This window comes from Cheilinus undulatus, linkage group 7 (assembly GCF_018320785.1).
Source record: "Cheilinus undulatus linkage group 7, ASM1832078v1, whole genome shotgun sequence".
Lineage (NCBI taxonomy): Eukaryota > Metazoa > Chordata > Actinopteri > Labriformes > Labridae > Cheilinus > Cheilinus undulatus.
The window spans coordinates 41,139,756-41,157,340 of record NC_054871.1 but is presented as its reverse complement, the minus strand read 5'-3'; the positions used below and the strand labels follow the sequence as shown (position 1 = coordinate 41,157,340).

At 38.5% G+C, this 17,585-nt stretch overlaps 2 protein-coding genes across 2 annotated transcripts in view; one reads left to right on the top strand and one right to left on the bottom strand.

Moving 5' to 3' along the window:
* nme7 (NME/NM23 family member 7) overlaps positions 1 to 1,026 on the top strand; it is a 49,141-nt gene extending 48,115 nt beyond the window's left edge. Inside the window, exon 12 of the mRNA XM_041790861.1 lies at positions 887 to 1,026. Within this exon, the coding sequence (XP_041646795.1) occupies positions 887 to 919 (33 nt within the window). The 3' untranslated portion in view covers positions 920 to 1,026. The remainder of the gene's footprint in view (positions 1 to 886) is intronic.
* Positions 967 to 17,527, bottom strand: atp1b1a (ATPase Na+/K+ transporting subunit beta 1a). The gene is made up of 6 exons (XM_041790862.1): positions 17,278 to 17,527; positions 10,155 to 10,283; positions 8,606 to 8,761; positions 6,109 to 6,293; positions 2,423 to 2,506; positions 967 to 2,312 (listed from the first exon to the last, which is right to left on the bottom strand). The coding sequence occupies exons 1-6, from the start codon at positions 17,369 to 17,371 to the stop codon at positions 2,055 to 2,057; spliced, it is 906 nt and encodes a 301-aa protein (XP_041646796.1). The 5' UTR covers positions 17,372 to 17,527; the 3' UTR covers positions 967 to 2,054.
* Between the last annotated feature and the right edge of the window lie 58 nt (positions 17,528 to 17,585).

Sequence of the window (17,585 nt, the reverse complement as noted above, 5' to 3'; positions counted from 1 at the left end):
GCAGTGTGCAGATTCATACTATGACATGTTTTATTCATTGAAACAACACTCCAGTGCCAGTTTGTTTACATTGTGAGATGGAGTTGCAGGGAATCACTCCCATGATTCCCCACTACCTACATCAATGTTTGTTTACTTTTGTTTGGGACTTTTTTTATATGCTGTTTTAGGCCTAGTCCACACGTAGGTAGGTATTTTTTAACAGAGCTTTTTCTCCTATTTTCAAAAATAATCCCATCCACATTTTGATGTTTTGTCAACAAAAATACACAATAGTGGAATTTTAGAATGAGACAGAAAGGGTGCGATTAATCACTATTAACTGCAGAAATCCTGAGATTAATAGCGATTTTAGAAATTAATCTTTTGACAGCCCTAATTTAAACTGTTGCTGATAATTGACAAAAAAAAAATCACATAAATACATGATTAATCAGGCATTTAAAATGATACCAGGTACTTATTTTTGAGATAAAAGAACAAGTATCGTAAACAATAGATTTTTAACTTTTTCAACATCTCAGCTTAGTTGTAATGGTTTGTAAATAATAAATATAAATAAGTATCTTAATTTGCTGGACAATAAAATCAACACACTGCTGACTTAATCAGCAGAGTAACAAATCAAGTACAAAAATAACTTCAGTTTTATCTAAACTTCCATTCGGCAGCTTTTTAGATCAGAATTTGCTGTTCATCAGGAGTGGGTCCGTCTCCTCACTCATCACTTTCACCTCAAGGCATGTAAACATCCATGCTGGAGGACTAGGGGAGGAGGTTGTGGTCAAACTTGGTCATAAGAATAATTTTCGTTATTATTTTTTAATGCATTAACTGTGAGTGTGAACATTAACAGCCCTAACTTAAGTGTATTTTTCTTCCACAGGTGCAGTATTTTTTCAAGATTCTGGATGGATGAATGCAAAGGAGAAAAGATGTTTCTGTTATTCAATGACTTCACAGTTGTCTCATTTTTCTGTTTATTGTTTCAGCCTTATGCAGATTAAATAAAGTGACAAGAGCAGACTCCTGACAAGTGTTTTGATCTTCAACATTGAATTAAGTATTTTCACACCAACTAAACATCTTATTACACGGGATACTGCATTGCCTCTGATATTACTGTAACTCTTTTTGACCAGCGACTTTGGTATTGGATTCATAACATTAAACTTTGAAAAAAAAATGTACAACTGCATAAATATAAAATTCTTCCACCATGAAAATGGCTAAAACATTCAATAGTAAGTAGCATCACGTTATGTGATGTCTCCAGCAAAAACAGATTTCAAAGCACTGAGTTGCCACTGTTTCCATGGAGGTGACAGTCTTCTAGGCTGGACCCACAAAGCTCTACACTATGAATTAAGAATGAACAGATGTATCAACAGAAATGTTGTTAAACCAAATCCTACAGCTAAGGTGAACAACAAAGAAAAAGGTGAACAAATGTATCCTTCCACAACTTGGATAAAGAAACACTAGGAAAAAAATAAAAAGGTTATTCCATGGAGCGCGTCATTTACTCAGACATGGGCCTTAAAGGTTCAGAGTACCATGCTAGTATTTCAGTTAGTCGTAGCACATTAACACACACTCCACGCACTCACATAAACTAACACACACCTGCACACAGACACGGAGCTCACACACCTTGGACCACTAAAGCTGACATAAGACGGGAGAGGTTACAACAGGACTCGACTACAGCACTGGACACTCCAAAAATATATAGAGAGCACATTAGGATGAAACACAGCTCGCTACACGTCAGTAGTGGAATTGCAGTTTTACAGTAATAGATGAACACATCCCATGGCTCAAGGAATATTTTCATGTACAGTAGAATAAATATTTGCTATTGCTACTCTTGTTTTTTTTTACATTCTAACCCTTGACAAACACACAGAAAAGCTAGTGTAAAGCACACAGATTAAGTGTAGGTCCTGTATATTATGAATGTTCAAAGACTAGTGGTGTTTATCTGAACTCTTTTATTTCTCTCTACATTTGATTTGTTTCAAAATGAAGAGTGGTGCGCGTCACGGCTGAGGTCACGAGCTGATAGTGAACTTAACGTCAAAGCGTCCTTGGTAGCGATCTTTCTCGCTGTAGTCGATGTTTGCTCCAAAAGCTTTGCATTCGACGCGGAGTTCCGTGCCCACGGTGAGGTTGGTGAACTGGATGGCCACCAGAGGCTGCAGATACTGGGGGTGCAGCAGTTTGCCATAGTAGGGGTAGTACTGGAGGGGGAAGCCTTCACCCATGCCAAAGTACTTGATCTCCCCAATCTTGCCCTCGTCCTCGTCTCTCTGCAAAAACAAATGAAATAAACTAAAATCCAACCTTTGGAAAGCAAAAAGACTTCAGAAAATCCTTGACAACGGTTTAATTCACCCTGATGCTGTGGTGTCAAACTTACCTTATTTTTGCAGTGAATGGGGATCAGATTGGGCTGTAGTTTTCCCTGAACAGGCTCTGGAAGTGTCTGATTGTTTGAGGGAGCCTGAAAAGGAATGGAGAGAGAGATTGAGGAACTGGATTCATGTTGTTTGTGAGGCTTCATTGTTGATGGAAGGAGAACCAGCTATGTGTCCCAAATCACAAAGTCGTCCCCTACTACCTAAACAGCACTGGCCCCCAACCAGGGGTCTGGGGCCCCAGAGATACCAAAGATCTCAGGGTAGGTGCAAGGCTTTTCCTGCTCCAAGGCTGTGAAACCAGATTTGCACATATGAACTAAAATCAGGATAAAGCATTTATTAAACAGTTTATTCAAATGTCTTTGGTTGAGAAAACCTATTTTCCTAGGGTTCAATCAATGAAACCATCAAAATCAATGTTGATTTTTGACAGTAATGCATCATTTTTTTTATTTGGGTCTTGGGGGCTCAGCTTTTTTGGATACGAGGGGGCCTCCAAGGTGAAAAGGTTAGGGACGACTGCTGAACTACTTTAAGTCTCTGGAGTCGATATTTTAGGCACTAGTTTCTTTTTGTCCCTCTGACTACCTATAATAACATTAAATAAAATTATTGCTGCTTCACAATCAAAATGAGCAGCATCAACAGCTCAGGTCTGAAAAAAAGGAATGGTAGAATTTCATGACATGTACTAAATTGGACATATTTAAAAATTAAAGATAATATTTTATTCAAAAGTTATTTTCTTTCTTCAAAATAGTTAGGTAAATGATTGCACCACCGCTCAGTTATTTGTGCATATGTTGGTGCTTGTAGTCATCGAGTGGAAAATATATAGTTAAAAACTATTTCATTGTAGATCCTTCATCATGGAGAGAAACTGTTCATCTGCTGTAGATCCTTTCCTCCTAACAGAAGAAAAACCATAGAGTTTTGTGAAAAGACTACCAAATACTCATGCTGGTGGTGCATTAAGAGCAGAAAAACATCACTTTCAGCCTTGCACCACTGTTCATTATCATATAAATTGCTCAGACAGTGACCGTAAGTTGAACACTATGTTTTACAATGCATTGTGGGATACAACATGGCTACATAACCCTATGTTGTAGCAAAACTTTTTTGAATGGTGCAACTCTGAAAACAACAAGTGAGCATGTACTTTAGTAAGACTAATACTCAAGTATTTCACCACTTTTTAAGGGATCTAAATGGAAAACATACCTTTTATGTAATGAGACCTTTATTCAATAATTAGATTATAATGTAAGGCTGTATAATGACACTGGTGTTAATGTAGATGAAATGAAGGTCAGAATTAGGCAGGATGTAAACTTGCTTACAAGTTGTAATCAAATAAATGGGCTATGGGCAAGCCATCCATCCATTTTCTATACCGCTTATCCCGTTCGGGGTCATGGGGGCTGAAGCCTATCCCAGCTGTCATTGGGGGGAAGCGGGATACACCCTAAATAGGTCACCAGTCAATCGCAGGGTGCAAAGGACAATGCAAATAGAAATGGTCTGTGTCTGTTGCCAGTTAGATACAGGCCTTAAACATATAACAGAATCACTTTCAAAAGATAAAGACATTTTACTTAACTTCTTGGAATTATTGTCTAAACTACCGATTTCTGTTCCACAAATTAGAATCTAGTATCAAGTAGAATCTACTGCCAAAAGTTTGTATGGATAGTCATGTGTGTTACGCTAATGTAGCTTCAAGTTGCGGGACCCAGTCCACCTCAGAGGCAGACTACAGACTTGGTAGCTTTCTTTTCAAATCACTCAACAGCAATTATTTAATGACTTTATACCTGTAGATTCAACCACGGATGTTCCAATACCTTTTTTTCCTGCCTGATACCAAATCTGACACCAGAGTGTTGGTGTCGCTCAGCTGTCATGGAAGACTAACAAATTATTTCAGCCCTTAATTTGAGTCAGAACATCGCTCAACAAATAAAATCATATCAGCCTCTCTGTGACCCTGAAAGTTGTTTTTCCTGCTGATTATTGAGCTTTGCAGCAAAACATTAGCCGCATCAAAGGCTCTTTCTGTCTCTCTCTCCATTATGCCCTATTCAGGCAGCATGACATGATAACAGAACAGCCTAGCATTGGTTGACAGACCCTCACAAAGGGAAAACAATATGATGCTTAGCATTCAGGTTAGCAGTAATAAATTATTGAAAAACGGATTAAAATTGATAAAAAGGTGTTCAATATCTGGTTTAATGGTGTGGACTAATTCTTAAAACTTTCGACAAGTCACCTGAGTTCCAGGCTCAATGGAAATGCTACCGTAAGTTATTTAACTTTTCATAAACTGTCTTGGAGGTTTTTTAACAAACATACAGAGAATAATTGTCACGCAGCCTACAAACTGCTGCTGCAGTGGGTCCTTTGGTTCTTTTTTGCTGCACTGAAGACAGTGGCTTGGCATGCAATGTTTTTGAGCAGCAATGATGAATTGATTTCTGCTTTGTAATGCGTGAGTGCCAATAGGCTGTTCCAGACTGGGTGCATAGCACTGGAGTAATGACCGCATCACAGCTTGATTTTCATTGCAGCATGCGTGTTAGAAAGTAAAGGTACTTGTACTGAGAATCTAGAGAATAAAACGCTTGGCTATTACTGCGAGCTAATTGTGCCTCTCATCAAAAATAGACAGAAAATGACAAGAGTCTTACTTAGCTTGCTTTAGTAGATACTCTGTATGTTCACATTGGTGGAATGTGTCACAGGCAGGATAAACAATACAGTTACACTTCTGGTTTGTGCATTTTAAAGTAAAAATCCGGTTTAGACATTCTTTGGAGGAACTCACTTGGTTCATGGTTTCCTAGCTTACTTAAACAATGAATCAGGTCACTTATGGGGAGCTTTATTGAGGTAAAACTTCTGAAGAAAGACAGGACATCAAGAGCAGGTATAAACAGCCATTATGAAGCTCATTATGGCCTGGTTTAACAGCCATGATGGTGCAAGCTTGAGCAGACATGCACCCAGTCTGAAAAGGCTGTATGAATTATTGTTGAAACAAGTATTGATGTTTTATTTTCATTAGAATAGTAGAAGTATAATTCCCTGACAAACTAGCCGTTCTAAATCAAAGACTCAAAATTCTATTCTTTAGATTTCAGACACTGGACCAAGCAAATATTTAATATTTGATTTGCTAACATTAAAAAAAAAATCTTTAGACTGATGTCTACATTCATTGTTGTAAATTTGATTAACTGAATTGTTTTCTCTGTTTGTGAGCTGGGCCTGGTGCAAAGTTGCTTGATGAAGCTGTTTTAAGTTGTCAGTGTTTCTTGGTGTTATCTTTATGCTGCAGCATCACCATTTTATTTCCAGCTAATTAAACAAAGAGCTCCTTTTATGATCCTGACTTATTTATGATCAGATGTAAGAAACACCGTCTATAGCTTATTTTGCTATGTAGATCACACTTGCCAAATAAAACGTTCTTTGTGACTGGCAGTTCATACTAGTTCACACTAACTGCTCTTGAATAATCACCTTAAAGAATGTCCTTCTACTGCTGCTGAATCCTTTTTCTTGGAGACTGTAACTTTACTGGCTTAATAACTTTGTTTTATAGTGTGATACGTGTGCCTTTATCAGCGTGAGCATGACGATAACGAGCTATAACATTGTAAATGAGCAGTAAACCTACCCTTGGTCTGAAGTTGACGATCCTGTTGAGCTTGACGATGATGCAAGGCTTCCCCTCTTTGAAGCCGAACGTGGGATCACTTTCTCCTGAGCAGCTGCCAAGCAGAGTGCGGCTGAAACGGCACGCTTTCCTCTGTCCTGGTTCGCCTTCCAGAGCCCCGCGTTCTCTGTATGGCAGAGGAGTGTCTGCAAACAATATGAAGAAGACATGTTTCACCTTATGCACAGAGATATGCATAAAGCAGTGCATTTCCTTCCAGAGTATGAATGAAGTCAAGATGAGATAAATTATTTCTTTAGTAGGTTTCTATGATCAAAACAGAGCTGGGCACAAGTGTGTTATTCCATTAATCATAAAGTGTTTTTTCCTTTTCATTGTTATCATGGAAGTTGGTTTGAAAGTAAATCATCAAAACTTTCAACTTCAGTGAACTTAAGTTTCAGTTAACATTATTGTCAAAGTAAAAGGCATACAGTAAGGCTGGGAAATTTATCAAGAATCAGATTAAATAGCAGTATGGCCAACTGCAATCTTTAAATCAATGACGGTGCAATATTTCTGTAACCTGAAATGTGTGCCAAAATATCGGTTTAATACTTTTTTCCAGGAGGGATGCTATCCTCTATGTATCATGCAAATATTGGAGCTTCCAGTTTATCTAGAATAGTTCGCAAAAATCATACTCTCCTAATGTTTGTGTTTGTTTTTCTTTTAAAAAATGAGAATGGCATAAAAATGACCACTCCCTTGAATACAATTCAACTTTGCAAATTGAGTCAAGATTATCTCAATTTTTTTTTCAAAATTGTTTGATCCTTGTGTACTGCCTCTTAAATTTCAGAGAGTTTATTTAATAACTGGCCACTTTTATTGTGAACCGCAGCCTCACTTAAATGTATGACATACTTTTGAGGCTGAGCTAGAGAGAATGAAAAAGGTTGCTATTATTTGTATATTTGAAGCAATGCTAGATCTTTATGGATAGAGTGTATTAGGATTAAATCTTTATCTGAGTTTGGGGGACAAGACCCATGTTCCTAAGAATTAAGCTATAACTTTTTAGCCAGTGTTAATGTCATCAACCAAAACTGTTAGTCAACTACCTTTTTTGCAGTAGGAAGACTAGACTAACCCGTGACTTCCACTGGGACTGTTCTCAGTCTGTCATGGCTGCGCTGCAGTTTGACTGTGTGCCCCACTGTCTGTCAACATCCACCGACTGCGTTATCAGTGCTCAGCATGGAGTAGCATCACTGGACTACTCGACCCCTAAGACTGATGATTTCACACAGTACAATTACAGAATCATGCCCAGCTATGCGAGAAGTTACTACGGAAGGGCTATAAAAACAAAACAAACATATGTGAATCTATTGTTCTGAACTGCAGGAGATAAAGACGGTTGGACTTGCTTAGATTTGTCTCTTTTTTGTCCTTTCATTATCAATAATAATAACAATATTATAATAATAATAATATCACTTTCAAAATATGGCTAATTAAATTAGTTCAAAGAGAAAAAACATTGTGACTAAAAGGTAAGAATAGAATGTAAGGACTTTTTATTGACCAATACTGGACAGAAATGGTTTGAGTTTTGGTTGACTTAAACTGTAAAGGTTAAAGATGACTAAAATGTGACTAAAACTGTAAGTCAGTGTATGGTATGGGTCTTAGAAAATGCAGCTGTGTAACCATTTGTGATTACGAGGAGAAAACACTTGGACGGCCCAGGGTGGACCATCAGACTTATAAGGTTTTTAACTAGAGCTGTCAAACCATAAAAAATGTAACCACAATTAATCTGGGAATTCTGACATCAATAGCAATTCATCTTCCCTTTTTGAGATTCTTTTAATTTCCATTTAAAACTATTTTGTTTTTGAGATTCTTTTAATTTCCATTTAAAACTATTTTGTTGCATTTCAGATTTTGGTAACTATCTTTTTGTTTGGATACAGGCCTGCTTTTTTTTAAGCAAATAAACTTTAGGTAGATCAAAGATTATGATATGAACTTAACAATAAAAAGGAACTTGTCATGGACTGAAAAGGCAGAAAGAGAACATTAAAAAAATGAAATGTTTGATATCTAAAGGTGCAGATGACTTTGGTCTTCTCAACTGAGCTGTCTTTGTGTTTTTTAAACAGAAATGAGACATTAAAGCATGGTAGTGGATTTCTTTTACATCACTGTGACTGCAGGGAGATGCTGCTGTGGCTTAACCAAAGTGTGCTGAAAGGAACAATAGAGTGTGCGATTAATCCAGTTAAAAATAATTAATTTACTAATTTACTAAGACCTTCATTAATTTGGATTAGTGCATTAACTCTAACAGCCCTCATTTTAATATCAATGTTAAGGCCTTCACTAATGTTTAACAGTTACATTTTATCGAACTTTGCTCACTTCTGGATTAAACCAAGCTAAATGTTTATAAGTAACAGATAAATACTCATCCTGAGACTATGACTGAGCATGATTGGCTTTTACTTGCCTCCACAGTTTTCAAATTTCATCTGGTCGACCTGACGTGCATCATCATATGGCTCAAGGAAAGTCTTCAAGCTGTCGACGTACTTCTTATATGTCTTCTCATCCGACTTTGTGAAAGCAATTTCAGATTTATCTGAACGAGGAGTGTGTGATAGACCTGAAAAACACAATAATTTTGTTAGGGAATAAGAGAATAAAGAAGAAAACATTGAGTTAGGACAGTAGTGGAAAGAGGGAACTCTAAATCTGTTGTGTAGTTGTGAGGAGGAATGCCTGACAGAAGCTGTTCTGTAGATCATGTGAGCCATTCTCTGTTTCTGCTCTATTATCTTAGGGCAACACACAATGTAGGGTCTTGGGGATTTCCTCTGATGGTCTCTGTCAGCTCTTTATAGCAGTAATTTTCCACAGACCTTGTGCACAAGGCCTCAGTGAGGCGTGGCATGCAGAGGGAGTGAGATGGGTAAGAGGAGCGAAAAGGAAACATGACATTTTATGAACCTCTCCTCAGCCTCACTGTTGAGCTGTTTAATCGGTGGTGGACTTATGAGCAACACTCTAGGCATTTGTGTAGCAGAGACAGAGAGCTGACATGCAGTCATTTGAATTTCAGTGGTGGCTTGTGAAAGTTAACCAGTCCCCTGCCCCCACCCATGCACTCTCACGTGTGTCTCTCTCACAATGGAAACTTTTAGCCCCAGAGTGAGAGGCGGGCTCGAGCTCAGAAAAAAAAAACATGTAACTACTCCCTGCTTCCTTTATCTTGCCACTACTGGAAACTCACTTCAGCTCAAAGCGCTGCGCACTTCTTCCTCTTGCCAGGGTTACTCTTTGATTGTACACAGTCGTGGACGTCTGTCAGACAAACAGGCAGCTAAAACTATCCCGTGTACATGAAGCCAGTCGTTTACAATGGCTGCTAAAAATACCGCCAAGGCTAGAGGAGCATGTGCTGTGCAAACAAGTACTGGCACAACAAGACGAGGCCAGGCACTTCAAATCTGCACCGTCTCAGGGCTTTGCAGGAAATTTCGAAACGCTCTCAGTGTGGCTGTGGCACTGTCTGATGTTTTCAAAAGATTATAGATTAGAATTTTTCCCACAAGAACAAGCTTTAGAGGCCTCTGGGCTGTGACAAATCTTTCCATTCCTACAAACTGTGGCTGCCACACATTCATATGTGCATGTGTATGTAAACATGTCGGCTGTGACGTGTTCATGGTGTACATTTTAATCACAATGAGTGTGAGCTCCAACAGTCTCCCTGTAGCCTCAGGGGGGAAACATTGACTGGCTCAGAGGAGTGAAGGACAAAATGGCTGAACCTATCTAAGGTCAGAAAGAGTTATGATAGAGGAGCTGCTTAAAGGCACACCCCAACAGTCAGTTTGACTTGATGAACCACAGACAGGACTCATTATTGAAGAAAGAAAGGGAACCATATCTACCTGTTCTAGGAATGGTGCTTCTTGACTTTCTGAGCTGATAAATCAAACTTCACCACAGCTTTATCATCTACATTACTAAAGCAAAGAGAAGAATTTATTTACCTGGAGGGGCGACTCTGTCCTGATAGGTGGGCTTGTAGTTACTTATTGTAAGCAGCAGCGCCTGAATGGTGCCGATGAAAATTCCAGCCAAGCATCCATAAAATATCACGTAGAACAAGAGGATTTTAACTGTAAGAGAAAAGGAGCATAAAGGTCATGAATCATGTTAACTTCAGTGGAAAAAATCATTGATTAGTTGATAAATCAACAGCTTGTTTGATAATTAACAGTTTTACTCATGTAAACAGCAAAAAACATAAACATTTTTTCAAATTTTGCTTCTCAACTGTGAGGATCCACTGCTTTGTTTAGCTTTGTACCACTGTAAAACAGACAATCTAAGGGAGATTACACTCAAACTCAAAAATTCAGAGATGTTTATAATTCACTAATAAACAAAGACATACAACAAAAACAGCTGGAAAGTAGCTCTGAATAACAGATTATTAAAAAGTTATCTTTGTGACATGTTTCGATCGATAACTACAAGGTAGGAATAAAGAAATGTTTCATAAATATTTGACATTTAATGACTTGAGTGTAGAGATGGTGGCCATACAGTATATCTCCAAACTGCTGGCGTGTAATTAGGGCTGTGGGTTTAAGGTAAAGAAGTGGCTGTGTTCAGCTCCTTTTGGGCAACTTTATCATGATAGAGGGCTGCATTTTGATCAGGATTTTCATCAGGCCATATCCCTTTTCTACAATTAGTACTTTTTCTGTCCTGCATGTCCATACATTTTGTCTGAATGGGCTCACATTCACCAATTGTAAGAATTAGTGTCATATTTTTTTATTCCTTCATTTGTGGTAACTCACCTACTGTACCAGCATTTTCCTCTTGTTCAACGTGAAAACTAATCAGTTTGTCTTACAGGTCTCTAAAAGTATCAGGGCCACTCTCACAAAAATTAAAAGTAAAAAGGATGTATTTCTTTTCCCAAGAAAAAAAGTTTCTGGAAACTTTATCAGACAAACTAAATTTTTCAGTCTAAAAGGGTGTAATTTTATGAGGAAAAAAAATCATTTTTCCAGTTAAAAGGTAAATTTTGACTTTATAAACATCATCATCTGGTTTGATTTTCTTTCTGCCTCATGACATTTCTTCTTGGTAGCAGTTGGAGGTCTTAGATGCATTTTCTGCTGATATCTGTTTATGCCACATTAATCACCTATGATTGATGTTTGCCAACAGGGCCGGTATCAGGCAATACTGATATTTATAACAGATGCATTGATTCATCACTTTTAGTTATTTATTATCTAGTATGTGCAGTACAAGCTGGACAACATATTGTGTTTTTACGATAAAACAGTCCATTTTCAACTAAAATAATGGGTAAAACAATTTCAATTATGTCTACAGTTTATGCTGTGTTTAATGACGTTATATGTTTCTTCCAACTTCCCCTGGCCACTGGTGAATGCAATGTTGAATTGTTTCAGAAATAATAGAAGCCAGGCCGAATGCTCAGAAAAACAGACTGAATGAACAGTAAGAATAACAAACATTTGTTTATTCACCACAACATAATGTATTTGAAATGGATGCATTAAATGTGGAGTCATATTTAAATCTAATTTACTTTTTAAGCTTATATTTTTTGTAATTTCATGTTGAAATTATGCAGCTGGACATCAATAAAAGTGCCTGTTTGGCATTTGATCCATGTGGATCCAACATGACAAGATATGCTCTGTATTTACTGTTAATCACCATTCAGCTAAATATCAACATATGATTTTTGGTCCCCATCACAGCCCAAAAGTAGTTCTAACTCGATGACCAAAAACTATAAAAAAATAAAAAGATATTTCTGTCTGTTTAACTGATAAGCCTACTGTCTAAGAAATATGTGATTAAGGACTTAAGTGGAACTGTGGTTGGCTTTAATAACAGAAAAACCTCCATGCCAAAACAAACATTTGGAAATGTATTCAGTTGATCCTCTATGAAGTTCTTCCACTCTATGACCCTTTTGTTTTCTCATCAGGGAAGCTATTTCAGAACAATCATGAGGATTTTTTTTCCACCTAATTTAAGATTTACTTCCAATTATGCAACAGCGGGGGGGCCGTGGTTCCAGTTCAACAGCATGAGTCACTGGTGATTCCTGCACCCTCCTCTCACGCAGACCCTTCCCCCGCTGAGTGGTCACTTTCCAACAGGTTCTTCATGAAAACACGGTCCCCTCTCAGCTAAACAAGGTTTCACTTTGTCCCCCAGAAATGGGAAATTTGCATTTCTGCCTCTTTTCAGTCAAGCAAAGTAAGAAACAGATGAGCAAAAACTGAAGTAAAAAACTTCCTGTTTTTCTTGTCTCAATCAGTATTACAATAGAGTATCTATACTGGACTCTGCGTTTGTAAAGGGAGGTGATGGAGATAAGATCTTCACCAGAAACAGCACGAGGCTCCAGTTAAAGTATCATAAACATTAAGATCAGATGACACTCTTAATGGAAAGTTTATAGTCCTTTATAGCAGCTCAAGAAGAACTCTATCAATGCAGCACTTTGAATATTTGATACAACAAACGTATTTGTTGACAGACCTTAAATTTCTCCTTTCGTGTTCCAATTTAAAAAAAAAACAAAAAAAACAACATTTGGTGCACAAGGTCTTGAAATAAAATGTAAATGTCCTTGTTCTCTCGGCTTCTTCTACATTAGAAATCCTTCAGATTTGGCTCAAGATTTCAGATCATTTTTACATCACTGTCAAACAGTAACCACCATCATTTGGCATCAAACTGTTTCTGATTATCAGGTTCCTGAACACCAACACTAAGCCAGCTCATTATCATCACCAGTCTACCCGTTCCTGATTCACTGTTTCTGTGGCACTGTCCCAAAATGTCTTAACGCTGCCAGTTGCATGTCCCAATCAGCCACAGAGAAACCAGTTAGACGAGTTGACAACAGGTTTAACCCCACAGCCTTATCTACTGAAACAGACTGTAAAACTGAGAGGTCTGCAGGAGCCTGCCCATCCCTGCTCCTTGTGTTACTCTGATATGGAGAGTTTTTGAATTTTAAACAGAGCAGTTCCTTGCTCATGTGATCAAGCGCACAACTTCGCCTTATTTGCATTCAGAGGCTGATGCAAGCATTTCAAACACCACTGTTGAATACATGCGGCACCTCAGTGACAAAAGATGAGCATGAGCACTGACTCCTTGTGATCTTTTTCCAAAGTTATTACATGTTTAAATTGACTCAGTGCAGCCTACAGGTTTCAAACAGACATGTTGCCAAGCAAGCTATTTTCTACTGAGTAGCTATGCAAACATGCCACATCTGTGTGATGCACCTGTTGAGAGGAAAACTGACGCCGGACACTTGAGCTTATGGGTTGTGTAGGGTTACAATCCTGTTGTGATTTCTTTAAAGAATGCATCCAAGGAATTAAAATGTTGCAGTCAGAGCCTGTTGTACTGGTGGGTGTAATTTGCAAGGAAAATTTACATATTTTCTCCAGGATGTTGGCTTGTCAGGCAGTGAGAAACCTGCCATTGTTGCCTTTTGTTAGCCTTCTGTGTCCCTGAGACTTTTCACTCAAGTGTTAACATTTCTCAGCTGTTTAAAAGACCTCCTAGGGCCTGTGTGGGTACCAAAAAGTGAATACTTAATAGATCTGAATGATATTGGGGAGAAAGAGGACATTGCAGTTTAATTTCTTTGACATAAAAAAACATGGTTATTCTAAATGAATGCAGGGAGTTTTGGGCATTAATTCTACTTTAATGTTAGACATGCCCTGCAAAATATGACAGAAGAAATTTAAAGCTCAACACTATTCAATTTTTTTACCGCTAGATTTCTAAAAAATTACCCCAGGGGCAGCTGAAAGTTAGCTTGCGTTTCACTTGATGGCATGAAAATGACTTGTGAGAGTGGTAAAGGTGGCATGCTGGGTGAAAAATTATTTTTTTGTCTTATTTATCCAGGATCCAGATGTTTGTAATTTCTTATAGCAGGAAATCTTGTTCTGTAACTTGTTCACATACAAAGTTAAGTAGAGCAATGGTCTTAGTTGATTTGGGCCTTTTAAAGGGACAGCTGTCCTGGTCCCAGAGAAACAATTTACTGGTGGGAGTAGGTCCAACTCCACTACGGTAGGTGGCAATAGGCCTTCTTTCAGCTACTTACTAATGGACCTGGGTCTATTCAGGGATGCAAGATACTCAAATATACAAATTCATTTAACTGATATTAGTAGTTCAGACCAAAAACTTAAGTACGTATACACTCTGAAGCTTATAAGGAATGAGTATGAACAAAGAAAGACTGAAGGTCTGTTCGTCCTAAAACTCCATAAAACATAATGATACATACAGCCAAACATTGGTTCTAAATATCAGCAGAAATTTTCAGATTTTTAGACAAACTCTGATCTTACACTAAAAGAAGTAATGAAAAATCAACATCAGTACTGGCTTCAGCGAAATGTTTGTCAAACATTGGTATAGGTAATAGCTAGAGATGCACTAATACCACATTTACCAGACCAAGTATAAGTACTAACATTTGGATTCTCACCAATAGCGAGTACAAATGTGAGTACTTGCAGACATGGCTCTAACTGTGACTACATAGTCACCTAATGAGCGGCTGACATCATGTTTTAAAATCATACAGAGTACATTACAATGTCTTGCGAGTACTTAGGCTTGGTACCCCAGCATTGGTCCAAATTTTTTCAATCAGTCATCTCTAACTGTTCAATCTGAAACCATGCCGATAATACTGTGCATCCCTACTCCTGACTTACAGGACTGATTAGTTAGCAAGCAGTTAATTGGCTGTGTGTCAAATGGCAAAACATGAACGACTTTACAGCTCTTTATATTTGTACAAGCAATACACGTTATCCCCAAGCCTATGATGCTTAACAATGCATGTCATGTTTAGCATTTATTCTGCTCAACTTTTGTGCCTAGGCCCTACATGGAGGCTGTGGAGCATGTGCAGAGCACCAAGTCCAGTCTTGGTATGACTGAAGTATACATGCTAAAGTAAACCTATCCTTCACTGCATTTTCCAACCTATTGGCCTGACATTGATTTAGCATTGTTTCAATCAGACTAACATGTTTACACACATTTTAAAAGTCCAGTTTGATCAGACTTATGCTTTGGTTCCACTTTTCGACTGTATGTAATCTAACAAATGATAAAAGTCTAACTTACTGTGAAGCCCTACTATTGAGCCAATTACAGTCCATTTAGAGGACAAAATTGGCATAAGAAGTCCACACCTGTGATATAAATACACAGCCTCATGTTTGTAAGCCAGAAAAAAATGCCAGGTCTGAACAACTGTTCCCCACAAACGTAAATATTTCAAAGCCTGGCCTGCTGCTGGTGAGAGGCAGAGTTTGAATGGAAGAGAGAGAGCACCTCCCCCACCAGACTGCTGCAGCATGTTGTGAGAGGGGCCGTCACCACATTCACACCTCACTGATGTCTCTCCACTTTTTCTGACGTTTTTATTGAAGCAAAGCTTTAACCAGCTCTGCAGTGCATTTTTTCTGACACAGTCAACTTGGTTCCTTAACGCTGAAATTACCACGGAAAGGCACTGAAACGATCACAAAACATTTCCTGAATCCTCCCCTCTGAAAACCTCAGAAACAGTTCTCTTCAATCATACTTCTCTGTTTTATAAATGAACGTTTGGTACGTGTAGGGAGAGAGGGATGGTTTCCTAAACTCAAGGGCACAGACAGACCTGTTGCTCTCTTTTAGTTAGTGCGACATCACTCTCCCTCACCACGAAGAGCAACAGGAAGCATGTAATAGATGCTTAATAAGGGTTTAACTACACAACTACCTACAATTGTACTCTCAAAACACAGTTTGACGTAGAAATTCCACCCAAAAGTAAAAGCAAGTTCGCCTTAAACTCGCTATTCTTACAAGTATTCAGCTATAATGGCGACATTACAATGATTTACAGTTGGATAATTAGCCTTTATTTCTTGAAATACTTCCTTCAAGCGTTCGTTAATCTTCTCGGTGATGAAACTGGAATCAAAAACCCCACCAATGTGTCCTTTCTTTCGGGGAAAAAACTCGCTAGATGGAGAGAGGGGCGGCTCTTGAGACATGTGAGTCGTGATCTGCTCTCAGCACCATGTTGTGTCTACTGGCCGAAAACCCGGCATACATGAGGAAAAACGTGCCGTTTTATTCCTAAAACGGCGAACTAAGCCTAATTGGTACTATATAACGGTGTCCAGTTATCCAATCAAAACCAGCATCCACTGCTGACCGTATTAGGGGAGCATTCCCCCGTCTTAAAGTATTTAAAACATTGGTAAAACGCTTAGATCCAATAATCTTGGGTTTGTAGAGCATAACCGGGTCTGTGCTCACTCACAGGAGCCAGGGATTGGCCATTCAGGTACTTAGTGAGAGGAATAAAATGTCCTCTTGTTTTTCTACAAGGCTTAAATACAAAAAAGAGGCAGTCCTGTGAGGTAAAACTCAACTTTCAGCATTTGGTGTACCAATGGAAAGTCCTGGCCCACCACACTCTGTCCTTCAGGATGACCTTTTCATAAAGGACGTTTATTAATGAATGGCTCAATATGGGCTACGCCTTAGGTAATCATTCCCTATTGCACTGTATTAACCATAAAACTAATTGGCTGATTTAAATATTTCCAAAATGTCCGTTAACCGTCGCTACAACTGTACAAAGGCGTAATTATTCATCATTAGAGCGAGTTAATTGGCTTATTTTTATATCACATGCATTTTTGGGAGTGTAATCGACCTGTAGCATGTGAATGACCTTAAGTCTGAGAGACAAGGCGTTTCAGTTAAACACAAATGGGTTAATTCTGATTTGAAAGGCCAACTTTTAGCACAGCCTCCATTGAAAAACGAAGTCACGACGCAGCATGTCACAGCCACGAAGATCTAACAGGTGCTGTCTGTAACATACAGTCAGGAAATGAGAAGGAAAAAAACAGAAAATCTCCTCCAAAGCTGTTTCCACTGTCGCAGCTTATCGTTCCCACTTTAATATGATTAATTAACATTACACCGCCGGGTTACAACAGGAGCTAACTACCGCTTTAGTTTGGCCAAATAAAGAGGAAAAGGAGTACTTACACCAACTGCCGCCTGTTCGTCCTAGAAACTCCTTCTTCTCTGAATTCCACAGAAATGTCCTCCATCCGCCGTCACTGTCTTTATTCCCAGACATATTAACTCCCCGATAAATCCCCCTTTTTTCCTGATTTAACGGTTTTGTTTTCGGTGAAGCTTTAGCTCTTGACTGTCCCTCACAGGAAATGCGAAAAGACAGTTTCGTACCCGACTCCTCCAATTGTACCACACACAATTTATCTCTCAGGGAAACCAGCTCCGCCTGCTAACTCCAGTAATAAGTTACCCCCCGAAGAGGGAGGGCTGAGGCT